Here is a 23333-nt window from a genome sequence, read left to right on the forward strand (position 1 = left end):
CTCGTGCCGCCTGCAAGCCCACTCCGCCTTCCGCTCTGGTCTAGTCAATAACAAGTCACTCAGTCACATACGGACCCAGCCAGGTTAGCCGCACACGCACACGCACACGCACACGCACACGCACACGCACACGCACACGCACACGCGCACGCGCACGCACACGCAACATGCAAGCCAGAACGTGATCGTCTTGCGCCTCCCTCTCGCTCCTACGCATGCGCTCCTGGCCGCCTACGCTGTGGCCAACACGGCCATTGCAGAAGCCGGCAGGATTGGATCTGCAGACATCAGTCGCCGATGGGCACACGAAACGTCCAGGGTCCTATCATGCAGGCCGTCATGCAGAATGCGGACCCAGCCAGGTTAGCCGCGTTACTAGATTCCATTTGGGAGCACAGGAGCATAAGCACCCCCATTCGGGGACCAAACTAGCTGCATATATAAGTGTTGCAGGCGTTATAAGGGCCCCCCGGCCCGGGCCTAGGTTTCTACAAGGACAGGAATGCACGTCGTGCTCACCACCTTGTAACCACACACAACTATCATAGGGCGGGACAGGCTCTCCAGCAACCAGACACGGTGTCACTGCATCAGACAGTCTGCATCAGTGCACCCCGCTGCCCGCATGACTGGTCCTGCAATTATACAAGTAATACGGTACCGTGCCGTTGAAATCTAGTACAAGCAAGAGCAGAGGGTGATGAGAGAGAAGTTCCCGTTGTGATGGCTGTAATCCCGGCCCACAAATCCCACAAGGCTAGACAGGGCAAGAGTCGCAAAGCATGTCCGCAGATACTTCATCGATAATCGCGCTGGCTGGCTCATAGAGTTTTGCTGATGCGCAGTCCTCACACTCTGGCCGCCCGGCCAGGCGAAAGCACTACACGGACAGCATTCGAGGCCACACCACGCGCACATGTAACACGGTACCGTGCGATGCGGGAGACCCAGGAATGGCGCAGCCTCGGGGACGCTGGGGGACAGTCCGTCTGGTGGTTTTGGGCACCTCAACCCTGGGGGCAGTGTTTGGATTGAGCCTAGGCGGGGAGTGACACCAGGGGACTGGCACCCGGTTGTCTGTGAGTGGGTGCCCGCGCTCACTGGTTCTCGACGGAGCTGACACCTATAGTGAGTCCCTTCTATGCTGTATGAGATTTCCATTTGTCATCAGCTCGAGGTCTCATGGTGTAGTTGGTTATCACATCTGTCTAACATCATCCGAAAGGACATGTTGGGACACAGAAGGTCTCCAGTTCGATCCTGGATGAGACCAATTTTGCTTTTGCAGCTTTGCTCATGCAAACGACGCGCCTGGGTTGCAGTTCTGGGCGCCACACGCACGTTGGGAGGCGGTTTGCAAGCCATTCAATGCACCAAACTGGGCAAGAAAGCCGCTGGAATAGGAGGCACACTGCGCAGGAGGGGCGCACACCTCCGGGGCCGCGAGGGCAGAGCCGTCCAAGTGTCATTGGCATGCAACTTCATCAATCACGCGCGGATACGATGTCAGGATCCTCCCTGGACAGCACATTGCACGCGCAACTGCACGCGGCACGTGAAGCCTCGAAGCCTACAACTGCTCACAGCAGGGGTTTGCGCAGTAGCTGCAGTAGCAGCACAGCGCTCACGCTTACCATTGCGACGTGCAGGCAATGTGGGACGCCTGTGCAGTGCCACAATGCGAACGCTGTCAAGCGTCGGGCTGCTGCGGACAGGCGTGCCCACAGCGGCAAGAGAACCTGCACGCAGCCGCGCCCCCACCCCACGCCCCCACCCCCATTCCCCCGGCCCATACAATGCCTCTCCCCGGGCAGGGCACTGTATCCTTGTACACTTGTTTCTCGGATTAACGTGTTCCCGGTACTTGTTTGAACAGTGAGGCAGACAGGCAGTCACCATACACCACACACACAGTCTCCACAAGGACCGCCGCTCTTTACTGCAGAGCTCACAAGTAAGTCTCGCAGCTGACACTTATTACAGCTATGGGTTTTCCCCTCCGCCAGAGGGCCAGCAAGTCAGATTGGCGAGAGCACTCTCACATTCTGTCAGAGAGGGCGAGCCACCTTTCTTGTCAGGGCATGCGCGACCATACGCTATCTTCATCACCTCCCCTCGTAGTCAAGCCAGCCGATACCTGAGCATCCAGGTCTCAAATGGGTCGCATTTGCGATGCGTCGGCGGACGGTGTGTGGGGCGACTGTCCTGGACTGTCTGTGCCGAAGATGCGAGCACTGTGCATACCGGTAATACGGTAACATGAGTTGATAGAAATCACGCGCACATTGAAGCATGCTTACTGCTAGTTGGTTGTGAACACCATTCAGTATGGTAGATGCTAGGCACATGCCATTATGTGCATAGCAGGGGAGGGTGCATAGGTACCGTATGTACAGTCTTTCCGGGGGAGGCGTGCGTATCGAGCGGAATGACGAGATCAGATGCGCATGCACTCGTCATATGCAGCATTGCGGTACTGGAATCCCATTCAACATTTCACCGGGCCTCTGTGAGATCCACCCGACGCGTCCCAGCGAAACTGCCAGGGAGTTCCAGAGGCCGACACAATTCAATACGGCACCCTCGCCTTCCGCCACATGCCTGCCCGCATTTGCATTTCAACGTCATCGGATTAAACATGCTCCTTACTATGACGACCGGTAACTGCCGCCCTGTCCGCATTTCCGTCGTCCTCGTTCCAGCCCTCATGCGTTGCATTGCCATGCCCGCCAGAGGCGATGGCAGCAGGCCCCGTGCCGCTGCCGCTCTTGCGCCGGCGGCACCGCAGGCAGCAGTGGATGCGGCTCCACTCCCACACGACGATGATGCATGGTATGGCGCTGGTGAGTAGAATGCGCAATATCTGCAGTCAGGCAACCGTCGACCGTTGGTTGACTTCTTGCGCATGGAGGGGGCAACTGGGGGCAAACCTGCCATGCTCGTCCGTATCGTGCCTGTTGCTGCCACTGCCACTGCTGCGCGAAAGCACCACAGTTCCTGCACATGCTCCAGGCCAACACACGCGCGCACCACCCGCGGCCCACGTACACGCACACGCACCAGCCACACCACACTACACGCACGCACGCACGCACGCACGCACCTGCAGCGCGATGACCAGCACCTCGCACACCGCCATGGCGCTGGAGATGCCCTTGGCCCCCGCGTACCACTGCAGCGCCACCAGGCCGGCGCACACCGCTGCCTCCAGCCAGCTGCACACCAGCTGCGAACCACAGCGAGGCATGGCGCAAGCAGGTGGTAGGCAGGGCGGGTCAGCACAGCGCGGCATGCATGGATCCGCAAGAAGAGCCATGCAACCACATAGGTCCAGCTGCACGCCTCGGCTTCCCACGGTATCCCCTCCATGCGTGCAACCAGCGCGACACACATACACACACGCGCCCCCCACGCAGCGCCAGTTCACCCTCAGCACGCATCGTCAACCCAAAAGCCCCATACACGTGCGTCTGCCGCTCACGCCGCAGCGCTCACTCCACCGCTCACGCTTCAGCTCTCATGCGCTCACCTCTGCAGTCATGGTGATGGCATTGCTGAACGGCAGCACAGCGCTCATGTAGATCGCGAACAGCGCCTTCACGCACAAGAGCGCGATGTTGGTCGCCTTGGCGCCGCGGCTGCCGGCCGCCATGTCGGCGCCGGCCTGCACCGCCAGCAGCACAGCCGGCACGATGGCGTTCGCCAGTAGCGCCCCCTGCGTTGCGGATGTTGCATATTTTGTCCTTGACAATGATCGGGTAGTTGATTTTATTGCATCCAAGAGCGCGGATTCATTATTGCAGGTCAGAGAGCGATAGACAGCGGCAACGCGCAGCGAAACATGCTTCTGACAACCCAGTCTACGTGTGCCAGAGCTTGCAGAGCCGTGCATATGACCAGAGCTCCAGGTGCTTACCTGAAAGGTAGCCGCTGCAATTTTGCCGCCGCGAAACTCCTCAAACAGCTGCCCGTACCGCTCGTACACCTCCACACGCCGGATCTGCAGCTCGATCGGCAGCACCGGCTCCTGGCCCGCTGGGCTTCCCAGCTTGGCAGCCCCGACGCTGTCTCTAGTGCTTAAGGCAGCAACACCGGCAGGTGACCCTATCACCACCGTCGGCGCCTTGGCAGCACCGCCCGAAGCCACGCCGTTTGCAGTGGCGGCCGCCGCTGCGGCGGCAGCAGCCCGCTGCATCTCGGCCTTGTCACCCGAGGACGACGGTACACGAATGGCGGGCGGCGGCATGGCGGATGGCACGGACGCCGGCCAAGCCGCCGCGGCGGCCCGAGAGTCTTTCTCGTCAATGGCCGCAGGGAGCGGTGGCGACTGGTAGTGGTGTGTCGATTGCGGCGAGGAGGGGGAGGCGGTCGAGGAGAGGGAGGTGGAGCCGCCTGATGCAGCGTAATGTGTGGAGCCCACCGCCGGGGCTGCAGCAGTAGCGGGTGCGGCAGTAGCAGCTGCAGCAGCCGCATGGGCCGCGGCAGTTGCGGCTGTGGCCGCGGATGCCGCGGTCAGCTTGGTCGTGGCGCCGACGGCATGTACGGCCGCGGTCATGGCAGTCCGGCCAGCCCGCCCCGAGCTGCCGCTTCCGGTTCGCCGCAAGGAGGCGGCTGGCTGCAGCGAAGCGGGCTCTGCTACCACAGCACCTGGAGAAGCAACGGTGGCAGGTGCCGGCACCAAGCCGCTGTCAGAGGCGCGGGCGGATGTGGGCCGGCCCCGTGCCAACCTGTCACTTGCCACAATGGCGTTACCTGCCGCCATGAAGCCACTAGCGGCACCGCCGCCTGCTGCTGTGTCAGTCGCTGACGGCTCCGCGCCAAGACCTGCAGCGGCAGCCGCGACGGCGTCATCAGCCGCGCCGCCGCTGCCTTTCAAGCCACTGTCACGGCGACTGATGCTGTTGGAGTTGCGCTGCGCCGCCGACGGGAGGCGGCCGGGGCCGGCGGCGCCGCTGGCGTTGGGCCGCCCCGATGGCGGCCGTCCGGATGGTGGGCGGCCTGACAGCGGCCGTCCAGACATCTGGCGATCCGAGCTGGCGGCGGCGCCGTCGATGGTGGTGCGGCGCGGTGATTTCCGGCTGAGCGCCGAAGAACCAGCAGCAAGAATGCCGCCGCCTTGAGAGCCGTTACTGGCGTCGGCACCGCTGAGTGACGTGCGCCGCGACGGCGGTGCAGGTGGCGCCTGCTGCTGCTGCTGCTCCTGCGGCTGCTGTTCTTGTTGCTGCTGCGCTAGCTTCTGAGCGCGAGCATGCTCCATAGCTGCAAACTCCTCGGCGAGAGCTTTAGCCGCGGCAACCATGCGTGCCGCCGCTGACTGTGGCGGCGGCTCAGACGCCGCCGCCACACCCGCAGTGCCAGCGGGCACGGGTGCAGCCGGCGGCGGCGGCGCCGGCGCGGGTGGCAGCGGCGCTTCCGGCGGCGCAGGCATGTGCAGCGCCCCGGGGCCGCCGCCCGTCATCTCCACAGCGCCCAGCCGACTGCGGCCGCCGGTGATATGACCTGCGCCGCCGCCGCCGCCGCCACTCTTTCGCGAGATCAGCGTCGCCGCCGCTGCATTGGCCGCCTCGGTCAGCGCCTCGCCCTCGTCATCGCTCAACTGCCGGGGGCTGCCAATGCTGTCATGTGGCAGCGCGGCGCCGCCGTCGGCCATGATCAGGCTCTTGCGCCGCCGCCGCTTCTGTTCCAGCTGGGAGTGGCGCGCCGCGTCGTGCGACGCGCTGGGCGAACCCACCATTGCCCCCGGCAGCCGAGGGCTGCCGTGCCAGCCGCTGCCGCCGCCGCCACTGAGGCGGGTTGGAGATCGGTGGCTGGCGTGGGTGAAGGAGTCGTGCGACTCAAGCGCTGCTGCGAAGGCCGCCATGGAACCTGCCAGGGCCGAGCGGACGGCGTGGGGTCCCGCGTCCGGCCCGTTTGGCTGGGAGGCCGGGTCTGGAAGCGGCACGTCCCGGATCGCGGGATCGGCAGCATCAGCAGCGTTGCCTGCTGTTGCTCCGGACGAATCTTGAGACGCATCTTCAGGAATCAAAGCTGAGGGCAGCCTGGCACTGGAAATCGGCATGCCAGCCGTTGGAGCAGCCGGCACGGCTCCGGAGAGGCTGCTGCCGCCAGCGCGGCTCAGGCGGCGGCTGATGCTTGGCATGGACATCCCGAGCGGCTCGACCCGCGGCGCCACTGGCGCTGCCGTGATCACGGCGGGCAGCAAAGGAGCTGCGTGCGCCGGGACGGGGCTGGCGCCGTTGCTGCTCGTCCGCCCACTCTGTGGCCGGGCCGACAGCGCCGACCGACGCGCACCGTCCACCTCTCCTGCCGCCGCCGCACTTGCTGCTGTCACCGCAGCGGCCGACATGAAGGCACTGGCAGCTGCGGCGCTGGCAACGTCGGTTGCGCCGGCCGTGGCCGTAGGCGTCGGTGAGCCCAACACCGCTGCCGCCGCGTAGTCGGCGCCCGACTGCAGCAGGAGGGAATCCGTCTGCACCACGTGGGGTGCCACCAGCGCGGCCTTGGCCGCGTCGGGCGCAGCCACGCCTAATGGCGTCAGCGGCGGTGTGGCAGTCGCGGCACTGTAGGTCGAGTCTCCAAAAAGGGCGTTGTCACGAAGATCCACAACCGCTGAATGCGAGTGCGGCACGGGAGGTGGAGGCGAGCTGGGAGCTGCTGGCGGCCCCGCAAACCGGGATGCAGATGTGGGACCCACGGCGGCGGCGGCGGCGGCAGTGCCGGCAGTGGCAGAGGTGGCGCTTGATGAGGCCTTGCTGCCGCCACCTACGCCGCCGCGACGGAAGTGGCCCAGCAAGGCCGCCGCAAGGCTGCCGCTCTCGCTGCGGTGGGGCATGCCAGAGCCAGGGCGCGAGCCCGCCGCCGCTGACGCCGCCGCAACCACCACCGTACCCGAAGCGGAGGCCCTTCCGACAATGGCCCCGCCGGCGGCAGCTGCGTCCACAGAAGCCGGCGCGGGCGGCGCCATGCCGTTTGTTGAGCCGCCGCCTGTGCCTGGCGTGAAGCTACCCCAGGCGCCGACGGAGACGGCGCCAGATGCCGACCGCCGCTCGGCAAACGGCGGCGGCCCTGTGCGCACCGCTACGGCGGCGGCTGATGCGCTGCCTGTCATGCTGCTGGCCTCACCGTCGCTGAGCGGCGCATTGCTGGCGCTGACCCGGTTGCTGCGCCGGCTTTGGTTGAAGAAGCTGCTTCCGCCCACCAATGTACCCCTGGCACTGTCGCCGCCGCCGCCGCCGCCTGTGCAGCCGTCCGCAATGCCGCTTACGCTGCTGCTGTGGCTGCTGCCGCCGAGAGCCCCCTCCATGCCGGCAATACGCAGCGCTGAAGGCCGAACCACCACTGCCGACAGACCCTCTACACCCTCTCTGCCTCCATCCACCCCACTCCCCGCCATGCCGTCCCCATCACTCGCCAGAGCCGCCGCTGCTGCCGCCGCGCCAGCGCCAGCGCCCGCCACTGCGACCGTCACCGCTGCCGCAGCCGCGGCGTCCTTGCCAGCTGGCGAGCCGGTGTCAAACATTTCGCGGTCGCGGTCGCGGCGGCTGCTGTTCAGGAAGGTCAGTGTTGAGGCCATACGTGAGAAGCGGGTGGCCAGACGACTGAGGTGTGTGAGCCGGGCATCGGGGTCGGCGGCGGCGAGCGCGGCGGCGGGGTTGAAAGCGCCGGCGGTGAGGTAGTGCTCGGTACGAAGCGGCTCCAGGAGCTTCACCTCCACTCCCTCGGGCCGCTCCCAGAAGCCACGCTGCGGGGGAACAGTGGAGGGGATGGGGATTTGGAGGGAGGGGAGTTGGAGGGAGGATCCAGACAAAGGAAAGGTGGACATTCGACGTGCAAAGGATGCACCGACAAAGGCCGACAGCCGGCCTGGCACGCCCGCCTGCTTCCTGCACCGGGCGGCCCTGGGGGCACGACGCTCACCTCCGCTAGGCGCAGCCACCTCGACACGCGCCCCTCGCGCTCGCCCTGTGGCGGCGGGCGCGGCTTCGGCACGTACTCCAGCCCCAGCCGCGCCGCCCTGCGGTACATCCGCGTCAGCAGCACCACCGCTGCCGCCGTCAGCGCCGCCATCAGCACCAGGATCCCGATGCCGACCGCGATGGGCGCGACGCGATGCGGCGAGGCCGCGAAGCCGACCGCCACAAGCATGCCGGCGGCGTTTGCGAGCGACACAAGGAAGAACACGTAGATGAAGATTTCTAAGTAGGGAAAAACTAGAAAGTCGGGAAGCATAATGCCGAGCTTGCGCTTTCGGAACGACGCCGGCGACGTCGCAGCGGCGATGGAGGCACGTGATTCCAGTGCCTCGGCGACGGGGCCGCCGGCTGCGAGGACACGCGGCGGCTGTGGCGGCCGTCGCCGTACACACCAGCACCAGAAGGCGGCGCAGGCGGCTGAGTTGCGCCGTATGTACTGCACTGTCAGCACCAGGCTGACGTGTAAGAGCAGTACGCCCGTGAAGACCAGGCCCACGTTCAAAGCCTGTGTGGTGGTGGCGGGGTGGAGATGAGATGGGGGTGGCTAAGGTGGGGGGTGGAGGTGAGCAGCACTGTCGTGGTGGGCCCAAAATTAAACGAGCCGAATCGCATGGAAGCTGCAATGCCACCTGCATAGGTGGACACCTTTCCCAACTGGCGCGTCCCCCGCCCCCCGCCCCCTCTCCCCTCCTTTTGGGCTCGGGCAAATAAACCCCCGCCCCGTGCCACCACGTGCCGCCACGTGCCGCCACGTGCCTGTGAGTACGCCTTCTGCTCCGCGTCCGGCAGCCACGTGACGCCCATCTTGAGCAGCGTGTCGTACTCCAGGTTCAGCCTGCCCCAGATAGAGAAACACGTGTGCGTATGTGTTGTGTATGTGTGTGTGTGTGTGTGTGTGTGTGTTAAACACAAAACAAACGGAACAAAGCCGCTGAACACGCGTGCGCAGTTACGGACCAATACCTACGCCGGTTACCGAGCTCCGCGTTGGGCGATGTTGCCCCAGTTGTCACCTTGAGTATACTTACCCGCGTATGTTGCCTGGAACCCCCTACCCGGGCGTTTGGCATTCAGCCTCGTCTCCGAGGTGCACCCGCATGCGCTGCCATGCTCCGCGTCGGCGACGCGCTAACAACGTTTACCGGGCACAACTCCCCCTAAGTCTCGACGACTCCACATCCATTCTCACCTATAAGCGTGGGAATGGAAAGGCATTGGGCGGCAGCACAGAAGTGTCACGGACATGTGAAAATGGCAGCGGTAGAAGAGGGCGGCGTGCAGCAAGCAAGCTATCTAGTATCCGAACACGCATCCCAAAGCCCGCCCACTAACTATGCCCGTGGAAGGGCATGTGTGTGTGTGTAATGCAGTTGTGATTGCAGGAGAAAAGGTGCGGTGCTGCTTGGAGTTGTCGCACTCATGTCAGCAAATAAACGTGCAGCGGACAGCCAACCGGCTTAATACGCGCATGGTACTGTACGTGACACAACGTCGTGCACATCCCACACACAGCGAGGTGCCGCCACCGGACCGGCACCCACCAGCCCAGGGCGCTGTTGGTGTCGGTGTAGGAGCCACTGACTTGGGCGCTCGCGTGTGACGTCAGCGCAAAAAACTGCAGGTGACCCACAAACGCCGTCGCCGCCGCGCCGCCAGCGCCGCCTGTGGCGGCGCCGCCAGGCACACTGGCAGCTATCGCGCCGCCGGCGCCACTGGCAGCCGCCGACGCCACGGCTGACGCCGCCAGCGTCGCCGCCAGGGAGGTCGCAACGGTCACCGCAACCACCGAGGCGGTTACAACGGTCACGGCGGTTGGGTCGGTAGCCACGGGTGCGACCGTGAGGGTGCTTTGCTTGCTGGCGGCAGCTGGAGAGTCGGGGGCGGCGGGTGGTGATGGCGGTGGGGAGGGGGGTGCGGGTATCATGGGCGCTCCCACAGGGAGTGGAGGCGCGGGTGGTAGGGAAGGGGGCACTGGTGAGGGTGCTGGCGAGGGCGGTGTAGGTGTTGCTGGTGGCGAAGGGCCCGGGCTGGGCGGTGCTGGCGGCAGGAGTGGAGGCAGCGGAAGCAGCGGAGGCGAAGGCTCGGGGGAGGGCGGCGCGGGCGGTGCGGGGCTGGGTGGCGCGGGCGACGGCGGCGGGTTGGGCGCGGCTGGTGACAACGCCAACTCGTACGCACTGGAGCCTGTGGAGCGGCGCACACACATGATACAGCAACAGCGGTAAGCACTCGCTGTAAGTGGCTGTAAATGCAAGGAAACGCTCATGATGACCAGCATGCTTTGCGCGTTGTACACACCGCCCAAGTGCCCCACACCACCCAGATCGCCCTCTTATCCCTCACACCACCACGCCTGCATCCGCGAAGCACATGTACAGACACATACAAACGCACGCACACACACGTACACACGTATCGGTAAGTAACTCCGTCGCGTCATTGGGCGGGCTTTCGTTTCGTTTTTTAACACACGTACACACACATACGTACACACGCACGCACCGTACGCCGCTATCTCGCACACCACCAGCGTGGCTCCCGGCGAGCGGCCGCGCACCGCCAGGTAGCGACCGGGCGCGGCCGTGGCTGGCAGCTCGAAAAACGCCCACACGCCGGGCGTGGGCAGCCTCAGGCCCGACAAAACCACTGGGTTGGCTGAGACCACCGAGCCCTGCATACGCAAAGCCAAGCAGCCAGGCAAGCAAGCCGCAGGTAGGTATGCAACAAGGGTTCACACGGGCTGCACAAGCCCAGCTTCAGGTATATACATACAAGCACGCCCGTTCACCAGACAATCAAGTCCGCCTGTCAGCCCGCCCCCGCCCCTCACAACGTGTTTCGTACCAGCTTCAACCCAACTCCCTTCACCCCAAGCACCGGTCGCGACCTCTCATCTCCTCACCGACGGCGAGTCGCCCAGCACCACGTCCACGTCATCCAGCTGGCCGGCCGCGGCGGGGTCGTTGGCTTTGAGCAGCGCCAGCCGCAGCACCTGAGGAGCAAGTGGCGGCGGTGGTGATGGAGGTGATGGATGGACGTGGTGGGGGTAGTGGGGGTGGTGAGGGTGAGATGGCAGAAGCAGCATAGCGTCAAGCAATGACCCAAGGGGAACCGGGTGTGTGTGTTAAGGAGCACAAGGTTATTGTGTGTGTGTGTGTGTGTTAAGGAGCACAAGGTGTGTGCGTGCATGTGTGTGTGTATATGTGCGGGAGGTGGGTGTGGCGGACAACTTGCGTGCGTGCGGGTGGGTGTTCGGCAAAGCCCGCACAGTAGACGGTACGCAATCCCTAATATGCATCACCCACCACGATCACCCACGCATGTACCCACACATACACACGCACCTTCCTGGGGGCACCCAGGTCCACCATGAGCCACGGCAGGTCCGACAGCGGGACCTCCGTACGGGAGCAGCGCTGGACCGAGTCTGACACCGCGGCGCCGTCAACCGCCAACGGCGCCAGCTCGCCGGTGGTTGACACACCAAACGAGTCGAGGTACGCCCCGGCGGTCCGGTACGTGTCGCGCACGGTTGGGTAGAACAGCGGCTTGGGCGTAATCAGTTGGTTGTCATTGGCGGTTATGGTTGCTTTGTCCGCGATCACGTCCACCTGGGCCAGTTCCATGGATCGGGTGGCAGTTGGCTGCCGTACAACCAGTTGGCGGGCGGCGGCGCCGCCGAGGGGGTAGCGGCCGGTGGCGCCGGCTGCCAGGGACAGGCCGGTCAGCACGGTGACGCCCTCGCTGCCGGTGACGAGGGTGGCGTTGCTCAGCACGATGTCAAAGCTCTGCGGCGGCGGCGGAGATGCGATGAATGTGAATTACAGCGGTATCACAACGTGACGGGGTACAGGGGCTGTGGACAGGAGTCAACATCGGGAGATGAGCAGCACAGCAGCAAATCACACGGCATGAGTGACGAAGAGCCCCCTCGGCCGCCCAGCCGCTCACCAGCAGGCCCTGCCCGTCGGCAGCAGTGGGGTGCGCCGTGACCTCCACCCACACCAGCGGCACCGCCGACCCCAGGTCCACCGACCAGTACGGCGCCGCCACCGCCGCCGTTGCGGAGCCGAACGCCACAACGCGGCCGGCCACCGGCGCCGCCGCGACTGAGGCCTGCGGGAAGTGGCAGAGGTACACGCAGCAGCCACGCCGGGACAGCAGTCAGAAAGCGTCAGCTGCCATGGAGGGCGGTGGCGGGGGGAGGGGACCTACAAAGCATTCAGCAACGAGCGTAACAGCAGTATAACTTAACGAGCGTAAAGGCACTTATATCCTTATAAATGATGACACATGCCGATGGTCACTCACCGAGTCGTAGTAGCCGTTGACGGCGTTGTTACTGCCGCCGATGCCCGTGACCACGCCGCCTGACTGGTTGGTGGGCTTGTTCAGGGCCACATTCAGCTGCAGGTTGGGTGTGTGCATGTACGGACAGGAGGGGGCTGGTCAGAGGAAGATGTGCACAGGTACCGGTATGGTGGTTTGAGATCGGCACCGTTTCATTGCCGCCGGCAGCCGTATGGGTCGGTCCTGATGCATAGCGTCCAGCAACAGGCTCGTCACGCCGCATACTTGATCAGGCGAGGCGCCACACGCAGGGCTAGCGTCCGTTGCCCGACATGTGTCGCACCGAACACCCAGCACCCATACCCGCGTCACATGTCATGCCTGGACCCCCACCCAACACTCAGCACCTAAACACCGCCAGCCCCAGCCCCAGCCCCAGACCCAGCCCCAGCCCCACGCACCTGGTTGCCCGGGTCCACCAGAAACGCCTCCAGCCCACTGCCCGGCAGCAGGCCCAAGCCGTCGCTGCGCTGCGCCACCAGGTAGCGACCAAAGGCGCCGCCGCAGCCGAACACGTGCCGCGTCAGCGACAGCGGCAGCGTCACGTCAAAGGCGCAGAAGGCGCCGCCGCCAGCGCCGGTGCTGGAGTTAGACACCGCGATCTGCGGATGAAGCGGGGGGCATCGCGTGTGAGTGGTATGCGTTACGGCAGTGTTAAGACGTAGCGTGGTAGCGGGGAGAGAGGCAGGGCGTGCCTGGCCTGCAGCAGCCGCTTGCAAGTCGCCCTCGCAAGCGCGTAACACAGAGTGCACGCCCTCCGCACGCTCCCACCTGCACATTCGCTATCTCCGCGTACGTAGACACCTTGGGCGTTGTCAGCACCGCCACCTCCACAGACCGCACCAGGGCCAGGTCTAGCAGAAGAAGCGCGGGGCCGAACGTGCTCTGCAGCAGTCGGCGGCGGCCGCTGTAGCCGCTACTGCTACTGCCATCATAGCTGCTCCTGCCGTCGTAGCTGCTGCTACTGCTGCCGAAGGCGGTGATGGCGTTGGCGGCGGCGCCGGCGGCGCTCATGGCGCGACGGCCACCCAGCGGCGGCTGTTGCTGCAGGGCCAGCAGCTCGCGGCGACGAGCAACCACCTGCACGGCCGTGCGCAGGCATATGCGGCGTGTGCATGTTGAATTTGCGTTCATACGGTTGTCCTGGTACAACATTCTGTGTGAACGGCAAGCATCACTGCAGAGTGTGCATCGACGAAAAATCATGTCAACGAGACACTGATTTCTGACTCACATTCAATGTGATGCCCACAGACACCGAGCCGACTTCCTGGGTCGCGCGGCCGCGCACCAGCGCCACCGCCACGCCGGGCCGCGCGCCACTGCCGGGCACTCCCTCCTGCGACGTGTACACCCACACCTGCAGCGCACAGGCGGGCACGTGACTAATCCACTACAACGACATTGCGCGGATGCGATTCGCCGCTCGCTGCAATGGCACGGCCGTGGAATGCACGCGACAGGTGTCCCCACACGCCCGTCAGGACCGCCCAAGAACACTGGCTCCCTGATCTCTGCCACACGGCCCCCGTCCACCTGGTTTGGTTTCCGCAACCCCCGCCCGCCCCATCGCCCTCACCTGGCACAGGGTGATGGGCTGCTCCGGTTGCATGGACATGACCAGGACGTATCGGGCCGTTATGTTGTTGGCAGCTGGCGTCCAGGTGACGATGCCCGTCGTTTGTGAGATTGTCAAGAACGCGGCGCCGGGCAGCACGAGCGCTGTGCTCGTGCTGAGCGGCGACGTCGGGTCCAGCGGGACGTCGGCGTCCAGTGCCATGATTTTTACATTTGTAAACTGGATGCCGCCCAGCATCTGCGAGTACCCAAAGGGGTGATGGGACCGGGGGCGGTAAGCCAGCGCAAGCCGCTTGTTAGGTGCTTGCTAGCAAGGCGGAAGTGGCGCTGAGCTGCATCATTGAGCCGGCATGACAGGCGCACGTGTCTTGCTGACTAACGCAGCCTTACTACACCCCATCCTGCTCAACCGGCAACACTGTCACCATCCCGCCAGCCCAGGCCGCCACAATGACCAACACTTACACTGCCCAGCTGCCCACCTCATCCCACATATTCCAGCTGTCAATCCTTCATGGGATCCATAAGTCAGCCGTACCACCCCCAAGCATCGTCTTACCTGCACCATGGACAACAGGCGCACGCTGCCCAAATCCACGACCCAAAAGGCCCTAGGCACCGCCTGGCCAGCCACGCCCAGGCACAGCGCGCACCGAGTCGACTCCGCGATGCTTTTCAGCGGGTCATAGTTGGGGCCCTGCGATGTTGGGAGTGGGTGTCAGACGGCGCTGCGCTCGGCCGAGGTCTCAGCGGTCGCTTCATGTCGTTGCCCCTCAACACGCGCCGTACACATACTGCAGTGCACTGCTTGCTTGCGTCATTTTCAAGCAGAGCGTCTCCGCATTCCCCACACCGCTTTGTTTATACACACACACACACACACACACGCACACACACATACACACATATACACACGCACGCACGCAAACACACATACACATACACATACACACACACACACACACACACACACACCAGCTTGACACGCGTCTAGAAACGCTGCAACCGCCGCCCGCCACGTCCCCCATGCAGCCTCGACCCCGTTTAGTCGCAGTGCCACCGCTAACTCGCCCTCTTCCAATAGTGTTATTGTACTTAGTGGGCGGGATTTGGGACGCGTGATACCTAGCTTGTCTGCTGCACGCCGCCTCTCTTGTCGCCGTTGCCATTCACATGCCCGTGACACTTCCTCGCTGCCGCCCTATGCCCATGCTTCCACCTTTGCCTATAGGTGAGCTCGACTACGACCAGCGGGCGGGAATCCGGGAATTAGGCGTGCTGGGTACACGTTGTTTAGCGCGCCCAGGGTGCGGAGCATGGACGCATACAGGTGCATCGCGGGGTCAGGCCGAATGGTCGCCCGTGGGGTTCCAGGCTTATCGAGGGTAAGTATGACTACCTGGGTCATGACAGTCACGCGAAGCTCGGTAAAATGGTGGGTATCAGTAAGTAACTCCGTCGCGTCATTGGGCGGGCTTTCGTTTCGTTTTTTTAACACACACACACACACACACACACACACACACGCACGGACCTGCAGCGCTCTGGACCCGGCGGTTTTGTCGAAGCGCGTTGCGATGACGTCCACGGCGGTGCCGGTGGTGACGGCGGCCAGGCGGTTCAGGGAAGACAGGTAGCCCAGGGGCCGCGCGGCGTCTGCACGTACGCGGAGGGCACACCCAAACGCGGGCGAGAGCTAGTCGGTGGTTGCGTGGGTGGCTGGGCTGCTGGCGACTGGGCAGGTCCCGGCAGTTGCAGTCCAGGCCCTTCCACCGGAAATCGAGCCAAAGACCCGGGAATCACTGCCATTCCATTGCGGCACCATCGGCATTGCAGCGCCCCTCCAGCACAAGCAGCACCCGACACGCCCACGCGCACACATGCACCTGAGGCGACGAACACCTCCACCTCGCACACGGGCGGCAGCGCCACTGGGTTGGAGGAGTCGCCCGCCGGCCGCTCCGCCACCAGGTACACGAAACGACCCATGAAGCCACAGCCGTAGCGCCTGGTGAGGCATGAGGCGAAGACGCGGTGCATGGGGTAAGGCAAGCCAAGGCCTAACGTGCAGCGTGCACTACCGCACTGTGAGCGAGGTTCCGCCGGCACCACCCCAGCTGCCTCCAGCTCCGCACCTGATGTGGTTGCCGCCGGTGCCGTACAGGTCGGTGGTGTACTCCACGCCCGTGAAGAACCCCGCGCCCTGTGGATGCAGCACGTGGGATCATACATGGTTGAAACTGTGAGCATGTAGCTTTGACGGTGCTGGTCAGGTAGGTGAGCGCGAATGAACCAACTCTGTAACGGTTGATCCGCCGCCCGCCACACGCCGCGCCACACGCTCGCTGCCACGGCAGCTGCTGCGCACCTGCACGCAGGCCGGCTGCAGACCCAGGAAGGTCTTGACGCCGTCCACGCTCGAGTTGCTCAGCCGCAAGGTGACGTCGGCGCGCACGGTGCTGTAGTAGCTGAAGTCCAGCGTGTACAGCCGGTCGTGGTCGTACATGTAATGCACCTGCAGTGTGTATGGCAGTCGCGTACCGTACAGCCGGTGCGTGAAGCAGGCTTCATTTCAGCAGGGAATGCACCTAACGCAGCGCCATGCACGCGCACAGTGGCACACGCGCACGGCATCCATGCATACTCGAACGTGCCGTAGAGACACACAGATCAGATGCCCCATGCTGGCCTTCCCATCGGTATCGAGTGCTGAGTACCCGACACACCGGCATCACCCATCCATTCACTCACCTTGACGTAGCGCACCATGAGCACTGCCCCGAGGTCCACACCAACCCAGGCGCTGGTGTTGTAGGCGGCTTCCGACGTGATGTTGACGCACATGGAGGCGAGCGGCAGGGACACCGGGTCGGAGCCGGTCGCCGCCGCCGCCGCGCGTACGTCCTTGGGCGTAACTCCGTCCACCAGGAGTCCTGTGGGGTTGCGGGGCAAGGCGTACACAGTTGCGTATCGGTAACGAGGAAAAAACCGAGCAGACGTTGGAAAGGCTTCAGCAGCCGGCATGGCGCTTTTCACTAACAGGCCGCACGGCGCATGGAATACCCAGGTGTTGCATACCCTAGTGGTCAACCGTTGCCGCGCGTTGCCTTGCGTGCTCACCCGGCATGGCCTTCGCTGTCGTGTTTGACTGCCCCACAAGCAACGAGTCTACCAGGGCGTTCGGTGTGGTGGCTGTCGGCTTGTTCACAGACATGAGGAAGGACTCGCTGCCCCAGCTGCCCGCGAGCGTGAGGCCGCTGCCCGGTAGGGAGGCGTAGACGTCCAGCTCGCACACGCGGAGGTAGCGCGGCGCGTTGAAGTCTGCGATTGTGGTCGGCATGTGCGACTTCAAGACGAGGTCTCTTCACCGTGCGTTGGCCAGCAGTAGGGTCACAGGTGCTCGCGCATGCGAGGCAACAGCAGGTGCGCACCAACTGCAAGCCTCCACTGTGCGCTCACAGCGCACATCCCCCTCACCGCCTTACCTTCCGGAAGCGCCAGCGACACAAACCGCCCCACCATACCGCTGCAGTTGTACACGCCCGTCTCGCCAGGGGCCAGGCTCAGGCCCCTGGCGCAAAACTGCCACGGCTGCGTTGACGCCGCCACAGACTGCGGGCGTGCCGCAAAGGCAAAGGGCAGCAGGCAGGCAGGCAGGCAGGCAGGCAGGCAGGCAGGCAGGCAGGCAGGCAGGCAGGCAGGCAGGCAGGCAGGCAGGCAGGCAGGCAGGCAGGCAGGCAGGCAGGCAGGCAGGCAGGCAGGCAGTGCGGAGCTGACACGTGATGGCGTGATGCGGATCGGCAGGATGTGGGGCCGCATCCGCTTATAGTGTATGCATTTCGGCCGCTACATGTTTGGTGTTGCAATTGCTCCGATCGGCTGAACAACAATGTCCATGCGCCACCGGCCCGCCGCCCCATGTCAACTCCAGGAGTCTAAGCTCGCCTGTACACGGTGTTAAACCAGGCCATGCTCGCGTCGGACCCACCTCGGGCGAGACGCAGGGGTTCTCCGTGGTCACTGCGATGGTGAAGCCCGACAGCTCGTGGCTGTGCGCCGCACTGACCGACTTGGTCACTTCCACACGCCTGCGTGACGCACACGCAGATGTGTAACCACTCGTCCATGCCGTACCGTACCTCATGTGCGGACAAATGCAACAGAGCAAAATTACCCACATGCACACGTACTATGCTCTCAATGATAAACAGACACAACCCACTTGGCCATCCACTCACTCGACCACCATGATGCCGCCCAAGTCGACCATGATGTAGGGTGACGCCGCCAGGTCAGACAGTGCACACATGGACATGATGCTGTTGCGGTTGTTGTTGTACAGCCCGTCAACCGCCAGCGACGGTTGTGCCTCGGCAGGATACTACAGGATGAGCAGAGGCGGTACAGCATGGCGTTGAGTTTGGGGTAGGTAGGAAAGAAAGCGACCCAGCAGCTCGCAGACTTACCACCACGCCGCCCTTGCTCTCAGTGGCACACACGGGCTTGCTTCGAGACACCAGCTGCCATGTGTCTGTGTGTGGTCAAGTGCAAGCAACAAGACCAAAGCACCGATGTCACGTAAGTTTTGATATATTACATGAATGCATTCCACCGATGCGCCATGCGCTGCGGTGTGTCCAATGCTTCCCTCTGCGCCTGCATGCTCATCCCGGACGCGCATCCCGCAGCCACCAACTCACAGGGCCACTAGGGTTACTGAGCAGTGAGAATACTGCACTCCGCATACGCACCCGGGATAACGCCCATGACGTCCACGCCGCACAGCATCACGGAGGACATGGCGAACGGCACCGCGACGTCATCCAGCAGCGATATGCTCACATAGCGACCCACCTGCTCGCCGCGTGATCGGGCAGAACGTGCGTAGATAGGGTGCAGACATCAACGTCAAGGGAACGAATCAGCACCGGCAGCAAAGCCCTCAAGTTGGCTGCGAGCTCACGGCACGCGACGCGGCCGGCACTGGTTGCACGATAAGCCATGCCTCGTACGCGGTGCCTAGCATGGCGCCCAGGCTTACCAGACTACCCGCGCTGCCGCACGACACAACCAGGGCGCCAGGGTCGTCGTAGGCAGTGGGACTGCGCCCCACGGCCAGGTAGTGGTCGGAGGAGCCGCCAGTGCTGCTGGCCGCTGGCGAGCAAAGCTCCGGGTTGGCAGCGACGTTGGAGCTCTGGCCAAAGGCGCTCTGCAGTGAGCTCTGCACGGGCGTGTCGCCGACCCGCACCTGTGGTGTCGCGGCATGTGAACAAGGGTACGACTCAGCCTTGACCACAAGAATGGAACAGCTTGCAGGGAGTTTTGCGCGCCCGGCGAGACCCCCAGCCGCAGGCCTCCGCAGCCGGGCCTTGTTGTTGTTGTGGCTTGATAAGAAGTGCTGTCCGCCGGGCGGCCGGACCTCCATGCGCACCTACCTGGATCCGTACGGGGTCCACCGAGGTGGTGTTGATCAAGGCCTCATCGGACATCCGTGCGATGAGCGTCTGGATCCGAACTGAGTACACACGCCGCGCCGTGCCTAGATCCAGAACCAGCCAGCTGGAAGTCGGGTCCGCGTACCCATCCACATCCACCGTCGGCCGCGGCACAATGTGGCAGGTATACTGAGAGCGGCCGGCCGTCGTGGACAGGGGTTCCGCCAGATCCGCCGCGGCCGTGGCGCCGCTAGATGTGTAGCTGTAGCGGCCGCGCGCGAGCGGCCACGGCTGGGAGGCGTTGGAGGTGGCGGGGTCGATCGCAGGGGCTGTCGCCTGCCAGTCGCCCGGCGCAGACGGGGCGGACGGCGGCGGGCTGGCGTATGCCAGGTTGGATGGCAGCGCACCAGAAGCCGCCTGTTGGGTGTGGAATGCGGAGCGCGCATGTCAGCACGTTTCAACACGGATGCGGGATGGAGGCCACGGCACGTGATCGTACGTCGACCTGCAGGCCTGCAGTTCGTACACAACCCCTGCCGAGCCACTATCCATCCATCAGCCCCCGGCTGGGCATCCCAATGATCCCATTCCTGGTTGCTGCACAACGCATGGCCGCAGACCCATGACCCTTTCTACCTCCAGCACCCTCCCCTAAGCAACAGCCGCACCTTCATGACGATCGCGCGCAGCAGCTGCCCCCAAGTCGCCGTCCACGGCGCCGTGTCAAGATCCACACCCACATAGTACACGCGGCCTCCCCGGTCGCCGCGTGGAAAGCTGAGCACGGCCGCCTCCCAGGGCGGGGGCATCGGGATGAAGTTGCTGTCCTGCCCGTACATGACAGTGCCGTTCACGGAGCTCAGGTCGCCGCAATCCACCAGGTAGGCGGACGCCTGCAAGCACGCATGTGTTGGCGCGCCGAAGGGGTGGGGCCGTGAGGCCGTGAACAGTCGCGCATGCCGTACATGGCACTAACACAGGGGGCTACCCCACGATACCTGGAGGACCTGTCCCAGGAGGCCCCAGGACGCCACTCAACCCTAAGGACGACCTTGCGGCTTTGCTTAATATCCAAATCCTTTCGTACCCGAGTACCGTGCCGAGTACCGTATCACGCACCTGGGCGCCTCCAGCCGCAAGGTAGTCGGGGAAAGCGGCGGGGCTGCTCCAGGTCGCATCCGTGGCGGGCGCAAAGCCAGGCAACTGACGCATGGCATCGCTGGCGGCATTGGGCACGTCCACGCCCACCGAGGAGTTGCACACCAGCACGGTGCTGTAACCGGGGTCGCCGCGGCTAGAGCTTTTCGTGGCGAGTGAGCTCAGAAACACGCCTGCATTTGGGTCGGTGATGACTTGGTTTGGGACGGCGGGTACTCTAGAGTGTGAAACCAGTATGACTTGCGTTGCCACCCTGTCACCGCGCGGCATGCCGCATGCCGGCGGCTCCCGTACCCCAACTCCCAAGCGTTTGCCATTGGAGCCCGTCGCCAACTTACTGGTGACATTGAGCATCTGCGTCCCCGGCCCAATGATAACCGCGCCTCCATCGTAGATGAAATCGATCAGGCTGTAGTAGTCGTCGGTCAGGGGGTCCGCATTGAAAAGCGCCAATTTTGGGATCACGATTGCGTCGTAGAACTGCGGTAGGAGTGGTTACCAGGGCGGGCACAAGTTCATGACGTTGCGCTCAGCACACAAGCGCGTCAGCGCGCTGAAGGACGCGGCCACTCCAGGCCAACCCACTCTATCGCCACGAAACGCCAGCCCTATTGCTGCAAATGCTCGAAGACACACCTCGCGCGAGAACTGCGCGGGCGTGTTGGTGGGCGCCACGTCGTATGTAACCCGTACGTCCGGCAGCGATTCAAGCGTCTGGCTTGTGCCATACACCGAGAAGGTGAATGAGTCCGCATACATGAGCACCCGGGCTTGAAGCCCAGCCTCTTGCGGTCCTGTGGCAGCGCGCAGGAAGCCAACGGACCCCAGGGCAACGCACACCTTCATGCGGGAAGGACCCGACCCCAGCCCCAGTGTCATCCACCCATTTTTTAGATTACATCATGCTTATCCCCGTGCGCATCCTGCCGCTGAAAGATTCAGGCCGGTGAGAGTCTGTCGAAGGGTCGCGGTGGTACGTGGCAAGTCCGTTGGTCCCGTTGCGGTTGCAACAGCGAGCGTACCTTGCAGACCGCGCCGCTGCGTGTATGCACGCTCCTCCTTGTTACATTCATCCGCCTGGATGGATGGATGCCAGGACACGCGTGTTACGCGGCCGGCCCAAATTGCTCGCCGCGAGCAGTTTGCGTGAGGCCGCGAGAAGGTCGCCGTTGACTAACTTCAATTTCATATTGTAGACCCCTTTCAAGTCTGAGGCTACTCATGCCAACTATCGAAGGTGAGGAGCGAAGTTAACATCTTGACCTTGAGCCTTACCCTGAGAGCAGCTGCTTACCTGGCTTAAGGCGAATGCCACAATGAAGAGCCAAGCAATGGTGCACGTGAGCTGCCCCATATCACTTCCTTTCAAGCCGCGCGCCAGCCTCACTCCCGCAAACCATGTCTTCTAGCAATTCTAGCAAGCAATTATACTTGTCGCCATTGCGATAACAAGCACGCTATCATCAAATAGGAGCTCCTCAGGAAAACATCCTGCGAACTTCCAGACCAGGTAGCGTCAAGCGTGGAAAGCAACTGGCACATCCTCCTAATTTATATCTGCGAGTTACAGTGCGCAGGGCCTTCGGCTGTGACCTGCGGTTAAATCTTCTTCCTGTGACCGATTTCGCCGTCGGGAGTCGGGCAGCCGGGGGGGCGGCCCGGGACCAGGCGGAGGGACCAGGCCCATACAACAACTACCGTACGCGCCAGGCCCCGCAACCGCTACTGCTGATTTTGTAGATATGCATTGCTCATAGCCTCATAGACCAGGACGCCAGGCACCATCAGAAAGCGGGAGTGGCTACACGCAAACGCACCCCCATGCAGGCACCCATCTGCCCCTGCCGCTGCGCTCAGGCAGAGCATCCCCATTAAGGGACCCGGTATGGTAGCGCGGTACTGGAAGCGGGGCAGGGTAACCGGTTGCGCGTGGGCGATTTATTTCCATGTTTCATTGGCACCTGGATCGGGCGTAACTTGTTTCTCGGAGCTGTTTCGGCCACGGGACTACACCAGCCTGCACCTTTCCACGCACCCATGAAGGGACCCCTGCGCTCGCCCCTGCCAACAGGGGCCCCCTATGGAGCATATGTGGCTTTGACTGAAAGTATCTGTTCCATTGATCTTTTAGACTTTTTGCTCATCGTCAAAACCATCCCTGGGCTGGATGTGCGGGCCACCTGGCGATCCGGCGGCGGCCTCCCAGAAGCTTGCTCCAACGCTACTGCCTAGCTATGTTCGCTAGTTGTGACGTGGCTCAATGTCGGCATGTTTGAGAGATTGGCGTGCGTGACCCCGAAAACACTTGACCACCGGATGACCAAACCTCCATATAAATGACGTGCTTGGAAAATGCAACACGCACAAGCGAACATGACGTTGTAGAGCCAAGGCCAGTAAGCTAGCACAAGCAAAAAGAAAAGCGTAAGCATGAGCAGCGCCGCCATGTAAATGGTCATGCTCCCTCTGGTAGGGTGCCCGCTGCCAATGGCAAGCCTTAGCCCGGCAATGCCTGCCGTTTGTAACGGACACCCTAACAGGTTTCCATGCATATCTCATCCCTTGCCAAACCGCTGGCCCGGCATAAGGGTTGCCCGGCACTCTACTGATCCCGCCCTGATGTATGACCCCAAGCAGTTGCCCTGTCGCATCCGTAACCCCAAGCAGTTAGACTACAAACTAAGTTGCAGTAGACATGACGGCATGTAGAAAATGTAGGGAGATGGGTACGACATTTTTGTGGTCCGCGGCGGGGTCGCGGAGTCCGGTGCCGTGCCGTGCCAGTCTGAGATGGGGCCGGAGCGGCGGACTTGTTCGGGCTGAAAGCGGGACGTACTAGACA

General features: G+C 63.4%; 1 protein-coding gene across 1 annotated transcript; it reads right to left on the minus strand.

Moving 5' to 3' along the window:
- Nucleotides 1-1835: 1835 nt before the first annotated feature.
- On the minus strand, nt 1836-22056 carry CHLRE_17g699550v5 (uncharacterized protein). The gene is made up of 36 exons (XM_043071890.1): nt 21786-22056; nt 21514-21568; nt 21128-21285; nt 20830-20971; nt 20453-20664; nt 20002-20226; nt 19334-19750; nt 18940-19146; nt 18650-18752; nt 18365-18429; nt 18137-18279; nt 17887-17986; nt 17384-17510; nt 17019-17219; nt 16650-16831; nt 16267-16413; nt 16034-16101; nt 15785-15906; nt 15433-15554; nt 14458-14595; nt 13900-14136; nt 13555-13680; nt 13092-13400; nt 12722-12922; nt 12282-12377; nt 11922-12086; nt 11315-11758; nt 10873-10962; nt 10473-10641; nt 9515-10154; nt 8730-8808; nt 7918-8478; nt 3917-7741; nt 3530-3715; nt 3104-3226; nt 1836-2863 (listed from the first exon to the last, which is right to left on the minus strand). The coding sequence occupies exons 1-36, from the start codon at nt 21843-21845 to the stop codon at nt 2633-2635; spliced, it is 10476 nt and encodes a 3491-aa protein (XP_042914349.1). The 5' UTR covers nt 21846-22056; the 3' UTR covers nt 1836-2632.
- Between the last annotated feature and the right edge of the window lie 1277 nt (nt 22057-23333).

The sequence above is a fragment of the Chlamydomonas reinhardtii genome, chromosome 17, assembly GCF_000002595.2.
Source record: "Chlamydomonas reinhardtii strain CC-503 cw92 mt+ chromosome 17, whole genome shotgun sequence".
NCBI classification, from domain to species: domain Eukaryota; kingdom Viridiplantae; phylum Chlorophyta; class Chlorophyceae; order Chlamydomonadales; family Chlamydomonadaceae; genus Chlamydomonas; species Chlamydomonas reinhardtii.

Bases quoted from the DNA above. Each gene is read 5' to 3' on its own strand.
- CHLRE_17g699550v5 (XM_043071890.1), bottom strand. From the start codon at position 21,845: ATGGGGCAGCTCACGTGCACCATTGCTTGGCTCTTCATTGTGGCATTC. The intron at 17,511-17,886 runs GTGGGTCCGACG...GCACGCCCGCAG, and splicing joins ACCCCTGCGTCTCGCCCGAG to TCTGTGGCGGCGTCAACGCA. The intron at 7,742-7,917 runs GTGAGCGTCGTG...GTTCCCCCGCAG, and splicing joins GGTGGCTGCGCCTAGCGGAG to CGTGGCTTCTGGGAGCGGCC.